Here is a 19,873-nt window from a genome sequence, read left to right on the forward strand (position 1 = left end):
GTGGCTTCCAACTTGGGATGGCTTTCAAAGGGAATTGGAAGCATGCATGGCAGCAGGGGGCTTGAAATAATGTCCTTAAATAAATGGTGGCAAGATAGTCATCAGGAAGGCTTAACTTGAATTGAGGAGACTGGAAACTCAGGACACTGCAGTTTCCTCCTGGAGGTTGTTTTTGAGGTTTAGTATTCTACTGCCTCCGAGGAAGGAAAAACATACATCTCATCCAGAATAGACACTGGAGTTTTAGTCCTCCCAGAAGTAGCTTTTCTTAACTCTACCAAAGATCCCAATGGGAGCTGAGATTGCCAAATGAAGGGAAAGTGATCAGGTTCAGAGCATCACCAGCTGGGAGCACGATTCGGCCTTCAGCTCAACACTGGCCTTTGTCAATAGAAGATAATTACAGAGACCAGTCTAACCTCTTTAAAAGGAATCAAGAAATTCTGCTTGGCTGCAGCCTCAATTACACCTTGGGCTCTTGTAATTTCATCCATGTGTTCCTTACCCGCGTTTGACCCCATCTGGGATAACCAAAGCATTAAGATATTAATAAATGTTTTTAAACACCACCGGCGTGGCGTAGTGGTGTTTGAGCTACGGAGGAGGACTCCGGAGACCAGGATTCGAACCCCTGCTTGGCCACGAAACCCACTGGGTGACGTTGGGCAAGTCATATTATCTCAGCCTCAGGTGAAAGCAATGGCAAACCTCCTCTGAGCAAATCTTGTCAAGCAAACCACTGGACAGGTTTGCCTTAAGGTTGCCATAAGTCGGAAATGACTTGAAGCCCCACAACAACAACAACAACAGCCAAGATTAATACAGGGAAGCAGTACTGTGTGGTAGTTAAAGTGGTTTTCTTGGACCTGAGAGAACCAGATGTGAAAGGGATCTGGGAGTCCAAGTAGACGACAAATTGAACATGAGTCAACAGTGCGATGTGGCAGCTAAAAAGGCCAATGCGATTTTAGGCTGCATCAATAAAAATATAGTGTCCAGACCAAGGGAAGTAATAGTGCCACTCTATTATGCTCTGGTCAGGTCCCACCTGGAATATTGTGTCTAGTTCTGGGCAAAACAGTTTAAAAAGGACATTGAGAAACCGGAGCCATGTGCCCAAAGGAGGGTGACTAAAATGGTGAAGGGTCTGGAAACCTTAAGGCCCTATGAGGAAAGACTCAAGGAGCTGGGGATGTTTAGCCTGGAGAAGAGAAGAATAAGAGGTGATAGGATAGCCCTGTTTAAATACTTGAAGGGATGCCATATTGAGGAGGGAGGAAGCTTGCTTTCTATGCTCCAGAGAACAGGACCCAATGGAGCAATGGATGGAAGCTCCAGGAAAAGAGATTCCAGCTCAACATTAGGAGGAACCTCCTGAGAGTAAGGGCTGTTTGACAGTGGAACACACTCCTTGCTTGGAGATTGTGGTGGAGTCTCCTTCCTTGGAGGTCCTTTAACAGAGGCTGGATGGCCATCTATCAATGGGGATGCTTTGATGGAGAGTTCCTGCATGGCAGGAGAATAGGGTTGGACTAGATCAGGGCCCTTGCGGTCTCTTCCAACTCTATGATTCTATGATTCAAAGTCTTCACTGTGTCTACACCTAAAGGGGACGAAACCCTCGCTTATCTATAATGCTCTCCAACAATAAGGACATTGCAACTGATTTGCAAGAAAATGTTAATCAAATAGAAAGGGGGGAAATTAAATCTAGTGAGAACAGAGATAGGCTCAACCGTGGGCATCAGTTAGATGACATAAAGGAAGGAGGTTCTCAACAGCATACAAACAACCGATGTTGTCGTTTATTAAGGATAATTTCCTACCAACATAAACCCAGCTTCTACAAAGGGAGTTAAAATGTCGTCCCTGAAGCACAGACCGAGTCAAACCTTGAACTTCTTTCTGGGGGCTTTGTTAGGCTTTTTCAGAGCCCTTCGTGCCTCCCTTTATGTCATGTTTATCGTGGCGCATTTTGAAACCTACCTATGTTCTCCTGTGATTTTAATTTACTTTCCTGCTATTAAACTTCTACAGCCTCACTGAGCCATGAAACTCGGTAGGTGACTTTGGCCCAATCTCTCAAACTTTCTTTCTCTCACTCGTTCTCCTCTAGCCTGCCTCACAGGGCTGTTGTTGGGAGGGATCAAGTGGGAAGGAGGAGGAGAAAACACCTCCCTGAGCAGCTTCACTAGAAGAAAAGAAAGGGAAGAGAACAGATAAAACGGATTGACTGGAATCAAACAGCACCGAATTCTGCAACGCCAAATCCCATCACTTCAAATTCCATGACTGCAAATTCACGGCGCATTCTGCGCCTGCTATCAAATGGCACGACGCAACCCAAAAGTCAGCATGGGGAATGCATGGCCCCGAAGGGTTGACGGCTGCTCAGCGCTCCGTTTTCCACCCAGCAGCATTTGGCAAGGGAAGGGACCCACGCAGGAGCCTTGTCAATGCAACCCCGACCGAAGCATAAAGAGCTCCTTTCTGCTTAGTTTGCCTCTTGAAATTTCGGCGGCCACCCGCCAGCTTGGTCCCCTGCCAAGACCCCCCTTCCTTCTTTCCTTCTTCCTTCCTTCTCCCTCCCTTTTGTCTTAAATCTCATCTCAGCTGGGGGCCTCTCTTAACTCCGCTGTTTACAAGCCTTTAATTTCCACCAGAAGAGCCCAAGCAGGGAGCAAATTGCAGAGCATCTTCCCCGGCGCCTGTTTGCGGGGATTGCTAATCGAGAAATCCCATTGTCGCGGGGAGGGAAAGTGAGCAGAGTGAAGGGAGGCATGAAGGACAACACGGGGGGCGGGTTGAGAAGGGGAGGACCCCTCATCGCTGGGAGATGCTGGGCAGGAGCTGGAGGGAGATCGGATACAGACAGTCTATGAAGAGGGAAGCCTGAGAGGCAGAGATGGGCAGCAGGCACAGCGCATGGGAGCCATGGGTTTCGAGAGGCTGCAGCTCCCCGAATGCCCCAATTAGAAGTTCCAGTTGCACATATATAGTACTTGTGATGATGATGATGATGCTTCAGTGCCTCTGGGAAGAGAAACTAGCTGTGGTTCCAGTAGAGCCATGCCGAATGGACTGAGAAAATACCCGAATGAAATTGCCCTGGATAGGATCACGACAGCACAGTTATCCACATTATCTGACAAGACATCACCGATTCCTAGATTCTTGGACAGAATCTAAACTTGATAGTCCAAAACTTGAGTCGGTGACACCTGGGAGACTGTGAAACTAATAGTGATGATAAAAAATTATTGTTGGATTGGAACCAACCTGTTGTTGTTGTTGTGTGCCTTTGAGTCATTTCCAACTTATGGTAACTCTAAGGCAACCCTATCATGGGATTTTCTTTGTAAGATTCACTGTTCAGAGGAAATTCGCCAAGGATAGAAGGCAGACTAGTGGACTACATGGGCAAGACTTTGATGTACCAGAGCGGTGTGAAATTGTTGTTTTTGTTCTTGCTGTTGTTGTTGTGTACCTTCAAGTTGTTCCCACCTTATGGCAACTCTAAGGTGAACCCATTGTGGGGTTTTCTTGGCAAGTTTCTTCAGAGGGGGTTTGCCATCGCCATTCTCTCTGAAATTGTGACATGGTTACATGTCTTCAAGTCAACTCTGACTTATGGGGACACTGCCATAGAGTTTTCATGCCCAGATTTCTTCTGAAATCTTCTGAGATAGTCCGACTTGCCCAAGGGTTGCCATGGCTGAGCGGGGACTCGGATCCTGGTCTCCCAGAGTCCTAGTCCAAAGCTCAAACGCTGGCTCTCTGGAGTGAAATGAGCCAAGCTCAAAACATAGGGTGTCTGGGGACCGATGAGCTTAAAACTGTGCCTGGAAATCCCATAATGAGAGCCTATGGTTTTTATCCCTTCACCGGACGCCTCAAGCACTTCCATGAGAACGGGCAAAGTGCGCACGGAGTAAGCCCAGATCAAGTCCGCCATGCCCTTTCCAGTTTCTGGACCATTTCAAAAGCAAGCAGTGGGTGTCGTTGGCCCGTTTATTTAGTGACCCATGTTAAACGTCAGCTAATCCCCATTCTTCTTTCCAGTGGGTAATAAATAGCAGCATTAACACAGGCTCTGCTTTTCGGAAATTGAAATTAATTAGGTTGATTCTCTCACTTGCCGGGTCTCTTTTCCCTCCCCTCCTTTTCCCTCCTTCCCCTCCTTTTGGCCGTATGATCATTACCATAATGAGATGAAAGCGTCTCCACTGCTTAATAACGTTTTTTAAAAGGCGAGGAGAGTCTCGTAATGGAAGAGGAGACGGCGAGGTGAGCAGAAGGCGGAGGAGAGGAGGGCACAGCCCGGGGCCAGCTTTTACGCTAACAGCTCTCCGGAAAACTTCTCCAGGCCTTAATAGCTTGTCGTTAAGACAAAACGACTGGGATGCCAGGCAGCAACGGTGGCAGAGAAGCAGCGTTCAGTGCCAATGCCCCCCCCCCAAAAAAAATGAAGGGCAGCAAAAGGAGATGCAGAATGGCAGGATGAGACAGAGGGATGACAACTGGATTAGTGGCATAAACCTTCCCACTTTCGGAAAGGGATGAGGGCTGTGCCTTAGAGCTCCAGAAGCTGTATTACGCCCCCCCAGGCATTTTCAAATGAAGGACAGCACAGAAACCTCCAACGATTGCTGGATACAGTTCAAACCATCCTGAACTGAAATAGTGGAAGAGCTACTTTAAACATGACCTTCTCTCCATCTATACACACACCTTACAACAGGTGAGGGAAACCTGGTACCTTCCAGATGTTTTGGACTACAGCTCACGCTTTTCCCAACCACTAGCAATGCTGTTTGGCCCTTACAGGAGCTGTGGCCGCAGAAAGGCAGCCTTCAAAATGTCCATTTCACAGTTCTGTGTTGTGTTTGTGATTATGACTTTGGCTGCCGTTTTGGGGGATGTGTGCCTTATCTTGTTATCACTGGCTCTGGATTTTATTAATTCTGGTGTTTCTTGATGCACTATCTTTAATCTTGGAAGCCACCTCCAAGAGGGATTGAGCAGCCTGAAAATCTTTTCAGTGAGACGCAATGAGTCCGCAAAGCCAAGCTTGTTCAACTCTTGCCCTCCCTTAAAAAAGGCCTTCCTCCTCCACTTTCCTCACCTGCGCTGCTTCTTCTCCAGCTCATGGTTCCGGCCTTGCTGACCCTCCAGGTGCAGTTTGGTGTCCTGAAGCTCAGCCGTCAGGCGTTGGCACTTCTTCTTCAGGGTCTGGAGGGCACGCTGGCTCTCCTCGCCATCCGCCTGCAAGTCGGTCAGCTGAAAAGTAAAGCAAGCCGTCACGAAGGTGGTCTGAGGTCGGACAGCAGATGAGTCCACTCCACAGACCTCCAAAAAGGAAAACAAAAGCCCTTTATAGCAGGGATGGGCAACTACTGGAAGGTAAGGGGCTGCATTAGGTCCCCGAGAGACATACATATGCCTTGCTGTACCTTTTGCTGTACCTTTTACACACACTAAAAATTAAACTTTCCCCCCCAAAGGCCCTTTAGCCAAATGCCCTATATGCAATTTCCTGCATGGCAGGGAGTTGGACTGCATGGCCCTTGCAGTCTCTTCCAACTCTATGATTCTATGATTCTATGACTGTATTGCTAAGAAAAAGCAAAGCAAGGAATGCAGAAGCCATTTACAAAGAGAGAGCAGCAATGAGAAAGAAGACCCAGGAAAGGCATCTCACCCGTCTCTCCAGTTGCCGCTTGCCCTGCTGCTCCACCTCCAGCTTGTCCTCAAAGTCCTGCTGCAAGCGCTTCTTGGTGAAGTCAATCTCGCGGATGGCACGCTCGTACTTGAGCCGCCATTCGCCACCTGTAGGCCACAGGGGGAGTCAGAAGGTGTGGGCTAGGGTTGACCCGTGCCCAATATTATAAGGGATGTCCTCTGTTTGGAGGCCAGGACATTTGGGCTTGTCATTTCTAGGGCTGGCAGGCATCCCATATTTTAAAGGATGTCCCTCCTCTGAGGGTTGGAAAGCTTTCCTTTCATATAGAAAAAGATGCCAAAAGTTCTTGTATAAAGAAACCAGAGTTGCAATTATGAGGGCCTGAATCAAATTTGCAAAATTCATTCTTCTTCCAAAACACAACAATGTGTGGAGCAATCTCTTAGGAAGAGCTAGAGCTGTGGCCAGGGAGAGACAGAGAGTGAGGTAAGGCAAGAATGAAGGGCCAAAGAATCCACCTGAGTCGTCGTCGTCCATCTCGCCATTGAGCTCAGCAGCCCGGATGAGCCGGGCCTCCATCACCTCCATCTCCATGGAGTCCATCTGCTTCTTGAGGGCATCATATTTGGCCTGGCGGAAACAGTGGGTCAGTTCAGCGCGCAAGACAAAACCACTGCCCCCAAACCCAGTCCCTTCTCCATTTTCCAAGCCCCTTTCCACATTTTGCTGATTAAAAATTAACGCCTGTGGGGTACATCAGAGACCAGCTCAGCCTTCTCAGCCCACTAGTAAACCTGAAAGATGGTGGCTCAGCTGCAGGACACAGTGGGTCTTGCATGGAGCACAAAGAGGTGGGACTGAGGGTTGCCAACTCAAAGCCTCCAGGTAGCCCCAAAGCCTCCCTACTCCTGAGCCTCTGGACTGACCTGGAGGTCCTTCATCTCCTTCTCAGCTCGCAGCCGTTCTGCAGTTTCAGCGTCCAGGAGCTGGGAAGCCGAGTCGCCCGTATTCCTCTCGTCGGTCAACTCTGAGGTCAGCTCAGTAATCTGAGGAGGCAACAAGCAGAAGAGATGTAAAAGGGAGGCAAAAAAAGCTGTGTAAGTGGGACCTACCCAACTACTGATCTTTCTAAGCGGCTCATGGATTGCCCCCCAACTCTCTGCAAAACCTCAAATGCAAAGATATATCGTTAAATCTCAAAGTCAGAATCAACCACGCCATCCTATTTCTGATTTCTGTGTATGGTTGAGAAAGCTGGATAGTAAAGAAAGTTGTCAGGAAAAGAACTCACTCTTTGTAAATGTGGTGCTGGAGGAGAGCTCTTTGGATATCATGGATGGCCCAAAAGACCAATAAATGGGCCTGAGAGTAGTTTAGCCCTGAATTTTTTGTAGAATGAGCAAACTGAGGCTCTCATACTTTGGACATATCGTGAGATGATGTGACTCACTAGAAAATATGATAATACTAGGAAAAGTGGAAGGCAGGAGGAAAAGAGGGAGACCATACTACAGATGGATGGATTTGACCAAGGAAGCTGCAACTATTACATTGACTTTGCAAGACCTGAGCAGAGTAAAGGATGACCCAGAGAGACTCTTGGAGGGGTCTCATTCATAGGGTTGCCGTATGCCATCAAACTGATGGCAAATAAAACCACCACCGCCATCAAACTCCTAGGTATGCACCTTGCTCTCCAAGCGGTCGCTGTTCAGCCGCAGTTCGTTCCTCTCCTTTTCAACCTTCTCCAGGCGGCTCTTCAGCTGCTGGATTTCCTCCTATTGAGAAGAGCAATGCCAAGTAAGGACCATGGAGCAAGCATCTCCTCACAAGAGGAAGCATAAATGGAGCTTAAGTCAAGGGAGAGGGAGATGGGGAGAGGGTTTTCTTTCTCTCTTTAAAAGGGATGTTTACAGTCAGAAAATACATTGGCATAAGAAGGAACCCTAAGGAAGAAATTGCACTGGTGTGTGTTAGCTCAGTGTGCTGGACCCCTGGGAGTTGTAGTTTTGTAAGACATTTCACCTTCTCTGTCAGAGAGCTCTGATGCCACAACGAACTTCAAATTCCAGGAGTCCACAACATGAAGCCATGGCAGTTCAAGCAGCACCAAGCTGCATTAATTCTGCAGTGCAGATGCAACCTCAGGAGGAAGACAAAGCCAAATCACCTCTGAATAATAAATTTAGACATGAAAATCCTAGGACAGTGTTGCCATAGGTTCTGTGCTGTTGATGTTGTGTTGTTGCTGTTATTGCTATTTTATTTATTTATACCCCTCCATTCTCCCGGCATAGGGACTGAAGGCAGCTAACAAAATTTAACCTGAACTTGACTTGAAGGCATGTCACAACAATGATGACAACAAGTTACCTTGAGTCTTATGCCAAGAGCAAGGTGGGTTATAAATTAAATAAACACACAGACCAAGGCAGCATCCCTTGGAGTCCTTTAAAAGACATGCCTTGAGGTACTATTCCCTGCGTTTCCCCCTCCAGCCCAGGGATCATACGCACATCCTTGCCCCGGATCTGGTCCTCGGTGAGCTGAATTTCGATGAGGGGCCGGACGGTGGTGAAGAGCTTCCACCAAGGCCAGTCCTTCACCCCTTTGTTCTTCTTGATATTCTTCTGCACGCAGCGGATCGCCAGGTCTTGGATCTGTACGATTGTTGGGGAAAGAGAACCAAGGAGTCAAAAAGCCCATAGCCCAATGGAGAAAACACACCCAGTGGCTTCTTCCACAATAAGAAGAGGCTCAGGGATGGAGGGAAGAAAATCTGCATGTGAGGAGGGAGCAACCTACACCCCTTAAATTAGTTGTCATTTTGTCCTTTTCTTTTTTTATCATTTGCCGCTCATGAAGTACCTTCTCCCAAACCCAGCCGTAAAGCTTAATCTTGCCGAAAACACGGGCGCAGGGCGGGAGGGGAGCAGCCCCTTGGCTGGGTCTCTGGTTTATGCGTTGGGTAATAAACGGAGTAGCTGACACAGCTCTTTAATCTTAACATAACAGCCTCTGCCCGCCTTGCTGCGGAATGGCTCCTCCGCCCAAGTGCAGACACACAAACACACACACACACAGAACTGGGAAGGAAGGTAGCCTGTAATAAGCGGGTGGACTGGGAAGGCAAAGGCAAAAATGGGGAGGGAGTGGGTTTGGGCTCAGTCGCTATAAAAGAGATTTATGTAGGGAAATGTTTTCACAGGTCGTGATAAAAACAACCTCCAATTGGTCCCTTTTAATTGGGAAAGTATATTGGGCAGCTTCCCAAAAGATGCATAGCAATTTAAAAATGCGGTATTTCTCACCTGCAAGAGAGCTGTGTATAAACTAAGCGGCACTGAGCAGGAATTAAATGCATGCTGTGTGAACGGTGCTACTGTAATGATCTGAGGTCTTAATAAGGTCTAATGAGCGGCGATTTCTCCGCACAGTTGTGCAGAGACTGTCCACTTGGAAACTCCTTCAAGTGGGTTTACTTTTAAAAGCCAAGACTGCTTCTTGTTTCAGTGTAAGAACGGAGGAAGCGGCGTTTCATGTGCCACAGCATCGTTACTTGCATCCTCCTCCTTCACAGAGGAGATCCTACAAAAGCCATGGGCCCAAGCCTCACAAAGCGCTCCCAGAAATGACCAAAACCCATCAGAACCCTAATGGCTTCCTCTCAAAGCCCATAAGGCCTCCCCATGCCTCCCCGGATGCTCCAACGTGTCTAAATGGACCATCTTTTGCAGAAGCAAAAGGGATACCCTTCTCTCCTGTCCACTCACCTTGCCTACTAATGAAAGAAACACACAAACACACACACACACACACATATATATATACACACACACACACATACACACACAGAGAGAGACTCTCCATACCTGTTGGAAGATTAAAGAGCCATCTCCCTGGGGCTGGGAAGTCCCAGATGTACTCCTGGCTGAGCCTGCGATTCTGGGCCTCTGCCCAGTGTTTGTGGGAGGCAGTGCTGCCCATTTTAGGCTAAGTGTCAGGCGGGCAGTCGGCCCAGACTGGGAAGGGGCCATTGGAGGGGAGAGAAGGGGGGTGACTCACACTTCTCCCTCCCTCTCCCAACTTTTAAGGACACCCTTCGGACCCACAGTCCCACCCTGGCATACCTTTCTCTTCTTGAACTGCTGGCGGGCCAGAAAGCCTCGGCAGGCGGCTTGGAAAAGAGTGATGTTCCTGCTCATCTGTTTGTCCCGCTGCTCCTCCAGCTTTGCCAATGTTCCTGCCCGGAAGAATACCTTTTTTTGGGTGGGTGAAGTGAACGATAAGGGATGGAGGGCAGAAAAGGCCAGAGTCAGTTCCATCTTCAACTGGTTACACAATGAAAAGCAAGTAGGGATTAACAAGGGTTGCCAAGGAGGATACAGAGATCTCCACAAGCATCTCAGTGGGCAAGCTGCACCCACATTGTCTCCTGCCCTGCCCTGTCTTTTCTGACGCCATCTTGCTTGTGCCCTCGCAAAAGTGCTGCCATCTTGGCATGGGAGAGATGCCCCAAAACTATTGGCAGTGGCTTCACTCCACAGAAAAGAAGATGGGTAGACAAAGGATGCAGGGGTTGCTGAGGTCGCCACTGGAGTCAAAGGTCTGGGCATTTAGGGGCAAGAAGGGCAGGAGCCAGCATGGTGTAGTGGTTTCAGCATAGAACTAGGACTCTGGAAACAAGGATTCAAACCCTGGCTAGGCTGGGGTGACCCTGGGCAAGTCACACTTTCTCAGCCTCAGGGGGAAGGCAATGGCAAATCTCTTCTGAAGATCTTTGTCAAGAAAACCCCATGATAGGTCCGCCTTAGGATTGCCATAAGTTGGAAAGGACTTGAAGGCACACAAAAACAACAATAAGGGCAGGAGGAGAGGATGAGGTTGATAGAAATGAGAGAAACTTCTGCATCCAAACAACATCCCCCTGTCTTGGGATTCAAGAAAACAGAACCTCTCTACCTAAATGGCCAACACCATGAGGTTAGTAGCGTGAAAGAGCCCCACGGCTAACTTTGGGGGATAGGAAGATAAATCAAGAATTCAGGAGTCTGCAAATCTTGGGCAGTGTGCCCCTCCTCAAAAACGCTATAATTTGGGAGAGCAGATTGCAATGCCTGCTGTTGAAGGAGATCTGTGAGAAGCTTCCAGGATGGAAAGTGAATGGTCATTCACAACGAATGCAAGTGAAATCCCACCACCAACTCCCTTCCTTGGTTGGTGCGGTGGGAGGGAGCCTTTTGCGTTGCCAGCCTAATTTACCTGGCGTGGCAAGAAGGGTGCACACAGAAGCCCAGCGGAGCCCATCCTCTGTCCACTCGGAAACTACGGGCTCCCGGAGTGTGCCCAATTGTTGTGACAAAGCTTCCACTCCCGGCTGTCCCTACGCATTAGCCAGCAGTGCGACACATCTCTGGCTGAGGAGGGGTGAAAGCGAGGCCCTCTCGGCTCCCCCAGAGCAGCTGAGCAGCCGCCATTGAATGTTTGGCCTCCGGTGTGCGCTGTGTGTGGTTCCTGCACCAGAGGTGACCGAGTCTAACCTACACACATGTTTGGACAGACCCAAATTGTACTTAAAGCCAGGTTCCTGGCCCTGGAAGAGTGTCCAGATAGTGGCGGTTGCAGAACGTATGGCTGGCTGGAGGATCCAGCTCACAGCTTAGACTATTTACATTCAAAATCCCAGATAGTCCAAATTTGGGTTTTTCTATAAGTATAGTATTTTTTAAAAGGCCAGTGTGGTTTGAGTATTGGACTATGACACTGGAGACTAAGGTCCAAATCCCTGCTCAGTTATGGAAACCCACTGGGTGCCCCTGGGCAAGTCCCACTCTCTCAGCCTCAAAGGACGGCAATGGGAAACCTCCTCTGAAGAAATCTGGCCAAGAAAACCCTATGACAGGGTCACTATATTGGATCCAGCATGGTGTAGTTGTTGGACAAGGAATCCAGGCGACTAGGGTGCAAATCTCTACTCATTCACAGAAACCCATTGTTGACCATGGGCAAATCACACCCTCTCTGCGTTGGAGGAAGGAAACTTCCTTAGAATAAATGCCATGACAGATCTGTTATAACATAAAGACACATAACACCACCAACAAAGTTCCCAAACCCTCTTTTCCACAAGCTCTAGTCCCAAGGATATCTCTACTTTCTTATTGTATTTTAAAATATGTTAGAGCTGGGGAACTTGTACCCCTGCTGCCAATGTTGGACTGCACATCCTATTCAGCATAGCCAGTGGGGAAGGATGACAGGAGCTGCAGTGCAGAAACCGCTTCAGGTTGAACATTTCAAAGTTTAGGGCTGCAAAGATCAACTAGGAAGTGGTACAAGCCTACTAAAACTGGCTGATGGTCGGTGGACCCAAGGAAGCCAAGGGGCAGCCATCGCACGGAGCATCTCAAACAAATATATAAATATATTACCCGGCTCAGGCCCATGTGGAAGCTGCTCTTCTCCAGTTCCAGGGAGTCCAGGAGCTCTTCCACAGCCTGGAAGGAGAGGAAGAGAGAGCCTTGCATTAATCGCTCACCGTCACATCAGTAGAAAGCAGGCAAGGAAGTGGAAGAGAGGAGCTGAAGAGCTGCCCTCCTTCCTCTGCTTATTCAAGCACAAGGACTACAGCAGGGGTGGGCAATCTCAGGCCCTGGGGCTCAATCCGGCCCTCCTCAGGTTCCCCGGATGCCTAAGCGCCTTCCTTTCCATTGCTGCCATCCCAGCTTTCACACCTGTCCCACCATACACACAGAGAGAGACATTTTAAAAGGTTGGAATCCCTTGGCTAAGGCTCCTCTCCTGGTAGGAACAGCTTTAGAATGGAAATAATAAACATGTGTACATTTTGGTGCCTCTCATTATGCTTTTGGCTCTGCTCCCATCTCCCTACAAATTGAATTTGGCTCTCAGGATTGCAAGAGGGTTCCCACTTATGGTCTATATTAGAGGTGGGGTCAATGGTGGGCAATCCTCCCCTTGCAGAATCTTACACACTCCAGCCACACAGGGGTAAGCTAAGGTTGTGATGTTATGAAAAAGGCCACCCTCCAGTTCCCAAACACACTGGAATCAACTGCTGCAGAATGCTGGCTGTGTGGGGAAATCCTGGCACCTACATCTGAATCTCCCACCATTCTGACCACCTCACATGTTAAGGGCTTCCCCTCTCTGTCCCCCCTCCAAAAGTGGACATTCAGCCTCCTCTGTACCCGCTTCTCGTCTGTGACGATGTAGTTGCGGCCATGCTTCTTGGTGAGGTGAGGGGCCAGGACGTCAAAGCGCCTCCGAAACTCCGCAAACACCATGTGGTCTGGATAACCTGTGAAGGTGCACAAAGGAAGGGGCATGAAAAGAGCAGTCATGATGCAGGAGGAGGAAAAGCCAAAACAGAGGGAGACTGAGGGAAGGCCTCTATACACCCCAAGACAAAGTCTGGCTGAGAAGATACTGCCCACAGCCATGCCATCCAAAAGGCCAGGGAGCAGGAAAAAGTTATTTTAGACTATGACTCTCAGGATGCTCCGACCAACAGGGCTTTGGAAGTGCTGGACTAAGACCTGGGGAGGACTAGGTTCAAATTCCTGCTGGGGCATGGAAATCTGCTGGGTGACCTGGGTTAAATCACTCTTTTAACCTCATAAGAAGGCAATGCCAAACCTCCTCTGAAAAAAATCCTGATAACAAGAGCCAGCATAGTATAGTGGTTTGCATATTGGATCAGGAGATGAGAGTTCAAATTTCCATCCAGCTCTGGAAAAACCTCCCAGGGACCTTTGGCAAGCCCCACTCTCTTAAGAGGAAGGCAATGGCAAGGCTCCTCTGAGTATATCTTGAGAGCCCACACAATCTTGTGGATTGAGTGTTAGACTAAGAGTGCATCTACACTGCAGAAATAGTGCAGTCTGACACCACTTGTGTGCTATGGCTCCATTTTATGGAATCATGCAACCTGTAGTTTTACAAGGTCTTTAACCTTCTTGGTCAAAGAGGGCTGGTGGTGCTTCACCAAGCTACAGATCTCGGGATGCTGCAGGATGGGGGCATGGCAGTTAAAGTGGTGTCAAACTGCATGATTTCGACACTGTAGATGCAGCCTAGGAGTCTGGGAGACTGGAGTTAAGCCCCCATTCATCTAGGGAAGCTCCTTTGGTGACCTTTGACAAGTCAGCCTCCCCCTCAGAGGCAGCCCTTGGCCAAGCTCCTCCAACTCTGCCTTGCCAAGAAAGCCCTGTGATAAGGTGGCTGTAAGTTGAAGTTGGCCTGCAGGCAAGTAACAACAACCTTGCTGCAGTGAGTCCTGGCAATTAATTCCTTTTCAAGCCCTGAAACAGGGAGGCATTGCTTTTGGAAAACCAGAGCCTGGTCCTAATTGGCTGGCGATCTCAGGCAGCCTGGTCTCAGAGGGGGGCCCTCGGCTTCTCCCCTCCCTGGCGAACGCTGAAACTCCAAATATGGCCAGCAAGTACGGAGAAGAGACCAGACTTTTTCCTGGCACGCGGTGGAACAACTTGGCTGGTGCGACGCAGGCAGAGGGGGGAGTCCTCCATGACCACAAAGAACACACTTCCCGGGGCCTCAAGACAAGACAAGTGTTTAGCACATCAATGCCATCTTTGGTCGTGCAGCAATCTCAGATGGAGTGCCATCTCACCTCGGGAAGAAGCCTTCACCCGAGAAGCAAAGAGATGTTTAATAATGCCAAGCTCAAGGATGGAAGAAGCAAACCATACGTAAGACAAGAGAAAGAAGAGGCAAACATTCATGGAGGCATAGCTTGCCAAGAAGGGGAAGATGTTGTGGGTGACACAGAACCATACATTCTCAGAGTTGGAAGGAATCCCAAGGGCCATATAGTCCAACTCCTTGCCAGGCAGGAAAACACAACTGAAACACTCCTGAAAGATGTCCATCCACCTCTGTCTACCACTCTCTCTTGCTCTCTAGAAATGCTCTCACAGTCCAGAAGTCCTTTCTAATGTTTAGGTAAAATCTTTTTACTTGTAAGTCGATTCTGGAGGAGCAAAAAACAAGCTTGCTCCATCTTCTACATGGCGTCCATTCGGATACTTACATGAAATCTAAAAAGATACTCCACATTTTAAAAATCTGGATCCTGCCAGACAGGGTTCAGCTTTCTGGGGCACATTAAGAGTAACCATGCACAGTGCTATTTTGTTCTTGTTTCAAACAGCCTGCTAGAAGCAGAATGGGATGAACAGAGCTTGGAAATGTTCCTTTTCTGGGCTACAGCTTCCAAAATCCTCACCATCATAATGGCCAGAGGCATAGCCAAGGGGGATTCAACTGTCTGGAAAAAAGGAGACAACTCCATTTGTCCTTGTGGGAGAGAGACACAGTCTCAAGAGGCCTATGATGATATCTTTCTTTGTTTGTAGAAGGCTCTCCGGAACAGCCTGCCGAGGAATGAAGGAGGCAGGCCAGAGGATCCCAAGTATTCCCCCATATGCAGGGTTCAGCTTTGGAAGGGGCATGCAGACGGTCTGCGTTCTTGCCCCTTGCAGGCCGAAGGAAGCCGAAGCGCTCCCACTATCGACTGTGTACAAACGGCAATTAAATTTATGGGCAGAGAAAGCAGTGTTGATTCTTCAGGTCTTAATTAATCATCAGCGCCATCGACCAATGGGCCATTGATCCTGGGTTCTGCGCACGGCATTGATCGGGTTTCAGAGCACTAACAACCTGGTTTTGAAATAATAAACACCAATTCCACTGTGCATCTTTTGGAAGGATGAATGCAGAAGTGTTCTCAGTTGGAGGCACTGGGGAGGGCAGCTCACACTGCCATCACTGTTTGGGAGGAAAAGAGAAAGACCACAGAAAACCAAGGCCAGGTTGTTCAGAGGCAAGGGACGATCCATTGGGGTTAAGGCCAAAGCAAACCATTCACAAGTTTTCACAACCATTTGCACAAACCTCCTTATCAGCTCTCCTGGCAAAATACACTTACTGGCTTCCATTGCCTTCGCTTCATAGAATCATAGAATCGTAGACTTGGAAGAGACCACTAGGGCCATCCAGTCCAACCCCCTGCCATGCTTGCCCTCAGTAATGCCAGCACATATCCAAAACTACCTTGCAACCTCCAACATTGGTTGGAATCACTCCATGACTAACACATGGGAGAGGAAGGCAAGAAGAGAGACGGAGAAGATACTAAAGTATTAGGCACAGACAGGAAAATTGTGCTACAGAACAAAAAAGGTGTCTTCTGATCCCATTCAAGTTGGACCTTCGTATCCTTTCCAGTCTCCTCCCTCCCACAGACACAAAAATATGTAGGACCTCAAATCCTGTTTTACCTAATGGCGGTGTGGCCACATGCACATGCCACTTGGGACAACGGGGCTTGCCATTTACAGATACTGAAATCCACAGATGATGAGGTCCCACTGTATTCCTAAGTGGGAGAACTTTTTACTCCACCAAAATTGAGAAGTGAAGAGTATCTGACACAGCCACCAAATCCTCTTTGCCTCCCTCACACACCAATACTTCCCTACCATTGCTGAACTGACCCCATATGTTATAAAGAAGAAACAGTGTCTCTAAAGAACCAGGTAATTCAGCAGCAGATCTTCATCAGAGGCAACGGCAACCCCCCACATTGCAAGGGTCAGCACCCACCTTGGCGGTACATCCGAAGGGCGTCAAGAAGGCGGGAGCCCCGGATCTGTGCCCTCAAGAGCGGGACGTCCAGTTGCATGAGGCCAGCCTCACAGTGTTCGCCATGCAAGTCCAGCTCGCTAGTGCTCACCCGCCGGGCATAAGGCCCCCGGGAGTCGCCCCCGCTCCAGCCATCTGCCTTGGGCAGGAAGCAGTGGACAAAATGGAGCTTGGACTTCTTCAGGGTGTCGATGAGGGCATCCTGAGTGGCACAGAAAGAGCCTTTAGTCAAGGGAAGGTGGGCAAGAGGGTGGGCTCTCAGAGCTTACATGCCCCATGAGCCAGGAGTTTGGAAATGCTGTTTCTTCTTAAGAAATTCAGTACACTTATTGTTCTCAAAGATTTACTTATTTTAACCTTACAGTTACAATTTCAAAAGCAATACTCGACTTTCTCATTATTCACAACTGATAAAACCAGTTGCTTTTTAGTTAGTTATGGCAAAACCAATAGAATGGCTACAAGCTACTGACTTGTGGAACCAGACCTACCCAAGTTCTGAAGCTATAAGCCCCTTGTAATTACAAAAGCAACTTAGAAGTATTACATTTACCCTGCCAAAGGACACATGCCATCCCTTGATACAGGACAGCTGCAATGTGACTTCGTTTATAGCCAAGAAAAGGAATTAATGGCAAGAAACTTTTTTATTTCCAACAAGCTTGGTCCAACCCTCGAGGGGGAAGCTATCTGTGAGTATTTATTTAGTCTATACACTGCCTTTCCCCCAAGCATAGGATTCAAGACGGGCATTCAGAAGGGCACCATCCTCATAGCAGAAGACCCTCATCCCCCAAAAGAGCTTTGTAAGCACTGAGGGACCAAAGGCTGCCAAATACAACCATAGCCTGAGTCCTCCTGGGTGTTTCTGCAAGGTTTCCCCTTGGCCTTGGTGGATCAAGGAGACACCTGTTTGAATTCCTGAACATCAGGAAGGGACTGACACTGGAAAAAGAGGGAAAGGAGAGGGAAATGGCCCTTTCTTCAGATGCTTGGAGATGGAGAACCTCCTTGCCAGGGTGCCTATCTACAGTTCCATAGGCAGCCTTGAAAGAGCAAGGAGTCAGAAACAACACTAGGAATTCTGGCTTTGTCCTGCTCACTTTCAAGGCTCACCACTCTTTCCTTCTGTTTCTATACACACACCCTAAAAAAAGATGTAGAGAAATTTTGTCGCTCCTTTGAGACTAACTGAAAGAAGTTGGCAGCACGAACTTTCATAGACTTAAGTCTATTTCCTCAAATGCTTAAGTCTAGGAAAGCTCATGCTGCCAACTTCTTTCTTTCGGTGAGTCTCAAAGGGGCTACAAGATCTCTCTACATACTGATTATACAGACTAACATGCCTATATCTTTTAATTACACCAAAAATAAGTAAGGCTGAGTCCAAAAGTGAGTTTTTGAAGCCAAGCAGTACTAAGACACCAGCAGCAACAGCAGCGCCTCTGCACATGCACAGAGGGGTTTTCTCTCAACTCACAGGACTGGCCCCAGGGCTGTTCAGAGACTCACCACTTGCAGCTTGATCTGGATGCACAGCGACTTCTTCTTCACGGCCGCCACTCCTGTCGTGAAGGTCTTCCGCATGCTGGTGGCCCGGCGCAGTGCCAGCTGGGAGCCCCCCTCTAAGCCGGCAATGGACCCAGACAAGACCATGGTGGTCCCAGCTCGGCCTGCAAAGAGGCTGCTGATCATTTTCCTGAAGCGGGCAGAAAGAAAAGAGATACGGAAAGAATCAACACCTCCCTTGGAAACATCCTCTCCCTCAGAACTTGGAAAGACCATGTTCTCCCATCTGGGGTATGTCCTGCTGGCTGGGGGATTATGGACGTTGGAATCCCCAAACAGTAATAGCCGCAGCCGGCTTTTACAATAGGTTAGAGGGGTCAAGCTAGGAGATAATACATAGTTACATATTCATAATTTATATCTGTGATGTAGGACCTTAACCTACGGTTATGACTTCTTACCCACCTCTTTATATCGGCGGGCAACAGCATGGATCAGATACAGAATACTAGTTAAAAGAGCATATAAAAACAATGCCCATTACAAAGACTCAATGCATGCAAGAATAATCATTGGAAAAGGTGACAATTCTGGTGAAAGAGGAAGGTACTGCGGAAGGAAGAAGAGCCCATTAGAGATGGATGGACTCCATCAAGAAATCCATGGTTTGATGTGTTTGGAAGACCTCAGCTGGACTATGAAAGCGTGACAGCAATGAAGAGAGACAACTGTTATTTCTGAGTCTTGGAGGTACAGATGCCCACAACTTACTTCTGAGACTCCTGCAAGAGGGGCAAGGCGTTCTGGGAGGCCGGGTTCTGTCTGACGGAGCTCAGCCATCCGGTGGTGTCATACTCTACCCAGTTGGTGCCATAGCTGTGGCCGAGGAAGAAATGGCGGGGCTTGTTGCTCCGGAGCAGCGGATCGTGGCCTGCAGAAGATGGAGAACTCATAGAGCAGACTGCACCTCCCTCCCTTCTCTGTCAGGCTTTTCTTGGTCTAACCAAGATGGATCTGGTGCTTTAATGGTACTCAGGCTCTCAAGTGTCTTCAAGTTGGCTGTCAACTTATGGCGACCCCAGGAATCTCACAGGGTTTTCCTGGGAAGGAATCCTCTGAGGCAGTTTTGCCCACTAAAAACACTAAATTAATGCAAGAATAATCACAGGAAAAGATGACAAAAAGGCCCATAGCACCTGGGATTCACTGGCAGTCCCTGATCCAAGACCTCACTGGGCCTGGCATTGCTTAGCTTCCTAGATCTAATGGGCTCTGGAACTTTCAGGGTATTGAAAAACAGCCACTGCGAAGGCTGGCTTAAAATGAACTCAGGATCCTTCTGAGGCTAAAACTGAAGGGCATTCCTTTACCTTTTTTGTCTCCATCCTGTGGGCCATAGTAGGTGAACAGCCGGTCCAGCAGTGTGTCTTCGTTGCCGCCGGGCTGAAGGGATTCCTCCTCCAGAAGCCACAGCAAGCCACGGGCCTCATCAGTCCGGGCCAGAGAGCGGACCTACAGGGAGGGCATCCGGTAGTAAGAGGGTTAGTGGAGGCTCTCATTCTGCTGAGAAACTGGGACCCCTGGGTGTCTGTGGCTAGGAGAATGGGGAGGACAAGGTTAGAGCAAGCGCCATGCTTGAGAGGGGAAATGATGCCATGGGTTGGAGGTATGCACTGCTGGGGTCTCCCGCCCACCACATCTCCTCCTCCCTCCATGCAGCTCCCCACATGCCACAAGCCAGCCCAGGGAAAAGCCCAGCCCTCGAAGCAAAGCAACAGCGAGAGGCGGTCTTGCTCGGCTCAGAAACGATCCTTTCGCCCGAGAAGAATCAATACTTAATACCAGAGACAGGAGAAACACACATTGTCTAGTAAAATGTTCCAGCGCGAGACGTTTACTCGGTAGAAATTCAATCTGGAGGCTTAAGCAGCAGAAATTACTCCCCACAAACTCAGCAGGGAGCAATCGGAGGAGCAGATGCGCTGTGTGAACACA

At 48.7% G+C, this 19,873-nt stretch overlaps 1 protein-coding gene across 10 annotated transcripts in view; it reads right to left on the minus strand.

The window, feature by feature from the left end:
* MYO18A (myosin XVIIIA) overlaps positions 1 to 19,873 on the minus strand; it is a 101,648-nt gene that overhangs the window by 28,889 nt on the left and 52,886 nt on the right. For all 10 annotated transcript variants that reach the window (XM_089483961.1, XM_089483959.1, XM_089483958.1 and 7 more), the window contains 13 exons: positions 19,249 to 19,390; positions 18,650 to 18,809; positions 17,882 to 18,068; positions 16,331 to 16,571; positions 12,895 to 13,004; positions 12,115 to 12,180; positions 9,814 to 9,942; positions 8,200 to 8,343; positions 7,372 to 7,461; positions 6,610 to 6,729; positions 6,202 to 6,313; positions 5,702 to 5,829; positions 5,126 to 5,280 (listed from right to left, as the gene is read on the minus strand). In XM_089483961.1, coding sequence (XP_089340087.1) covers positions 5,126 to 5,280; positions 5,702 to 5,829; positions 6,202 to 6,313; positions 6,610 to 6,729; positions 7,372 to 7,461; positions 8,200 to 8,343; positions 9,814 to 9,942; positions 12,115 to 12,180; positions 12,895 to 13,004; positions 16,331 to 16,571; positions 17,882 to 18,068; positions 18,650 to 18,809; positions 19,249 to 19,390 — 1,784 coding nt within the window. The remainder of the gene's footprint in view (positions 1 to 5,125; positions 5,281 to 5,701; positions 5,830 to 6,201; positions 6,314 to 6,609; positions 6,730 to 7,371; positions 7,462 to 8,199; positions 8,344 to 9,813; positions 9,943 to 12,114; positions 12,181 to 12,894; positions 13,005 to 16,330; positions 16,572 to 17,881; positions 18,069 to 18,649; positions 18,810 to 19,248; positions 19,391 to 19,873) is intronic.

The sequence above is a fragment of the Sceloporus occidentalis genome, unplaced genomic scaffold (assembly GCF_023333645.1).
Source record: "Sceloporus occidentalis isolate IW3139 unplaced genomic scaffold, rSceOcc1.0.p SCAF_21, whole genome shotgun sequence".
NCBI lineage: Eukaryota > Metazoa > Chordata > Lepidosauria > Squamata > Phrynosomatidae > Sceloporus > Sceloporus occidentalis.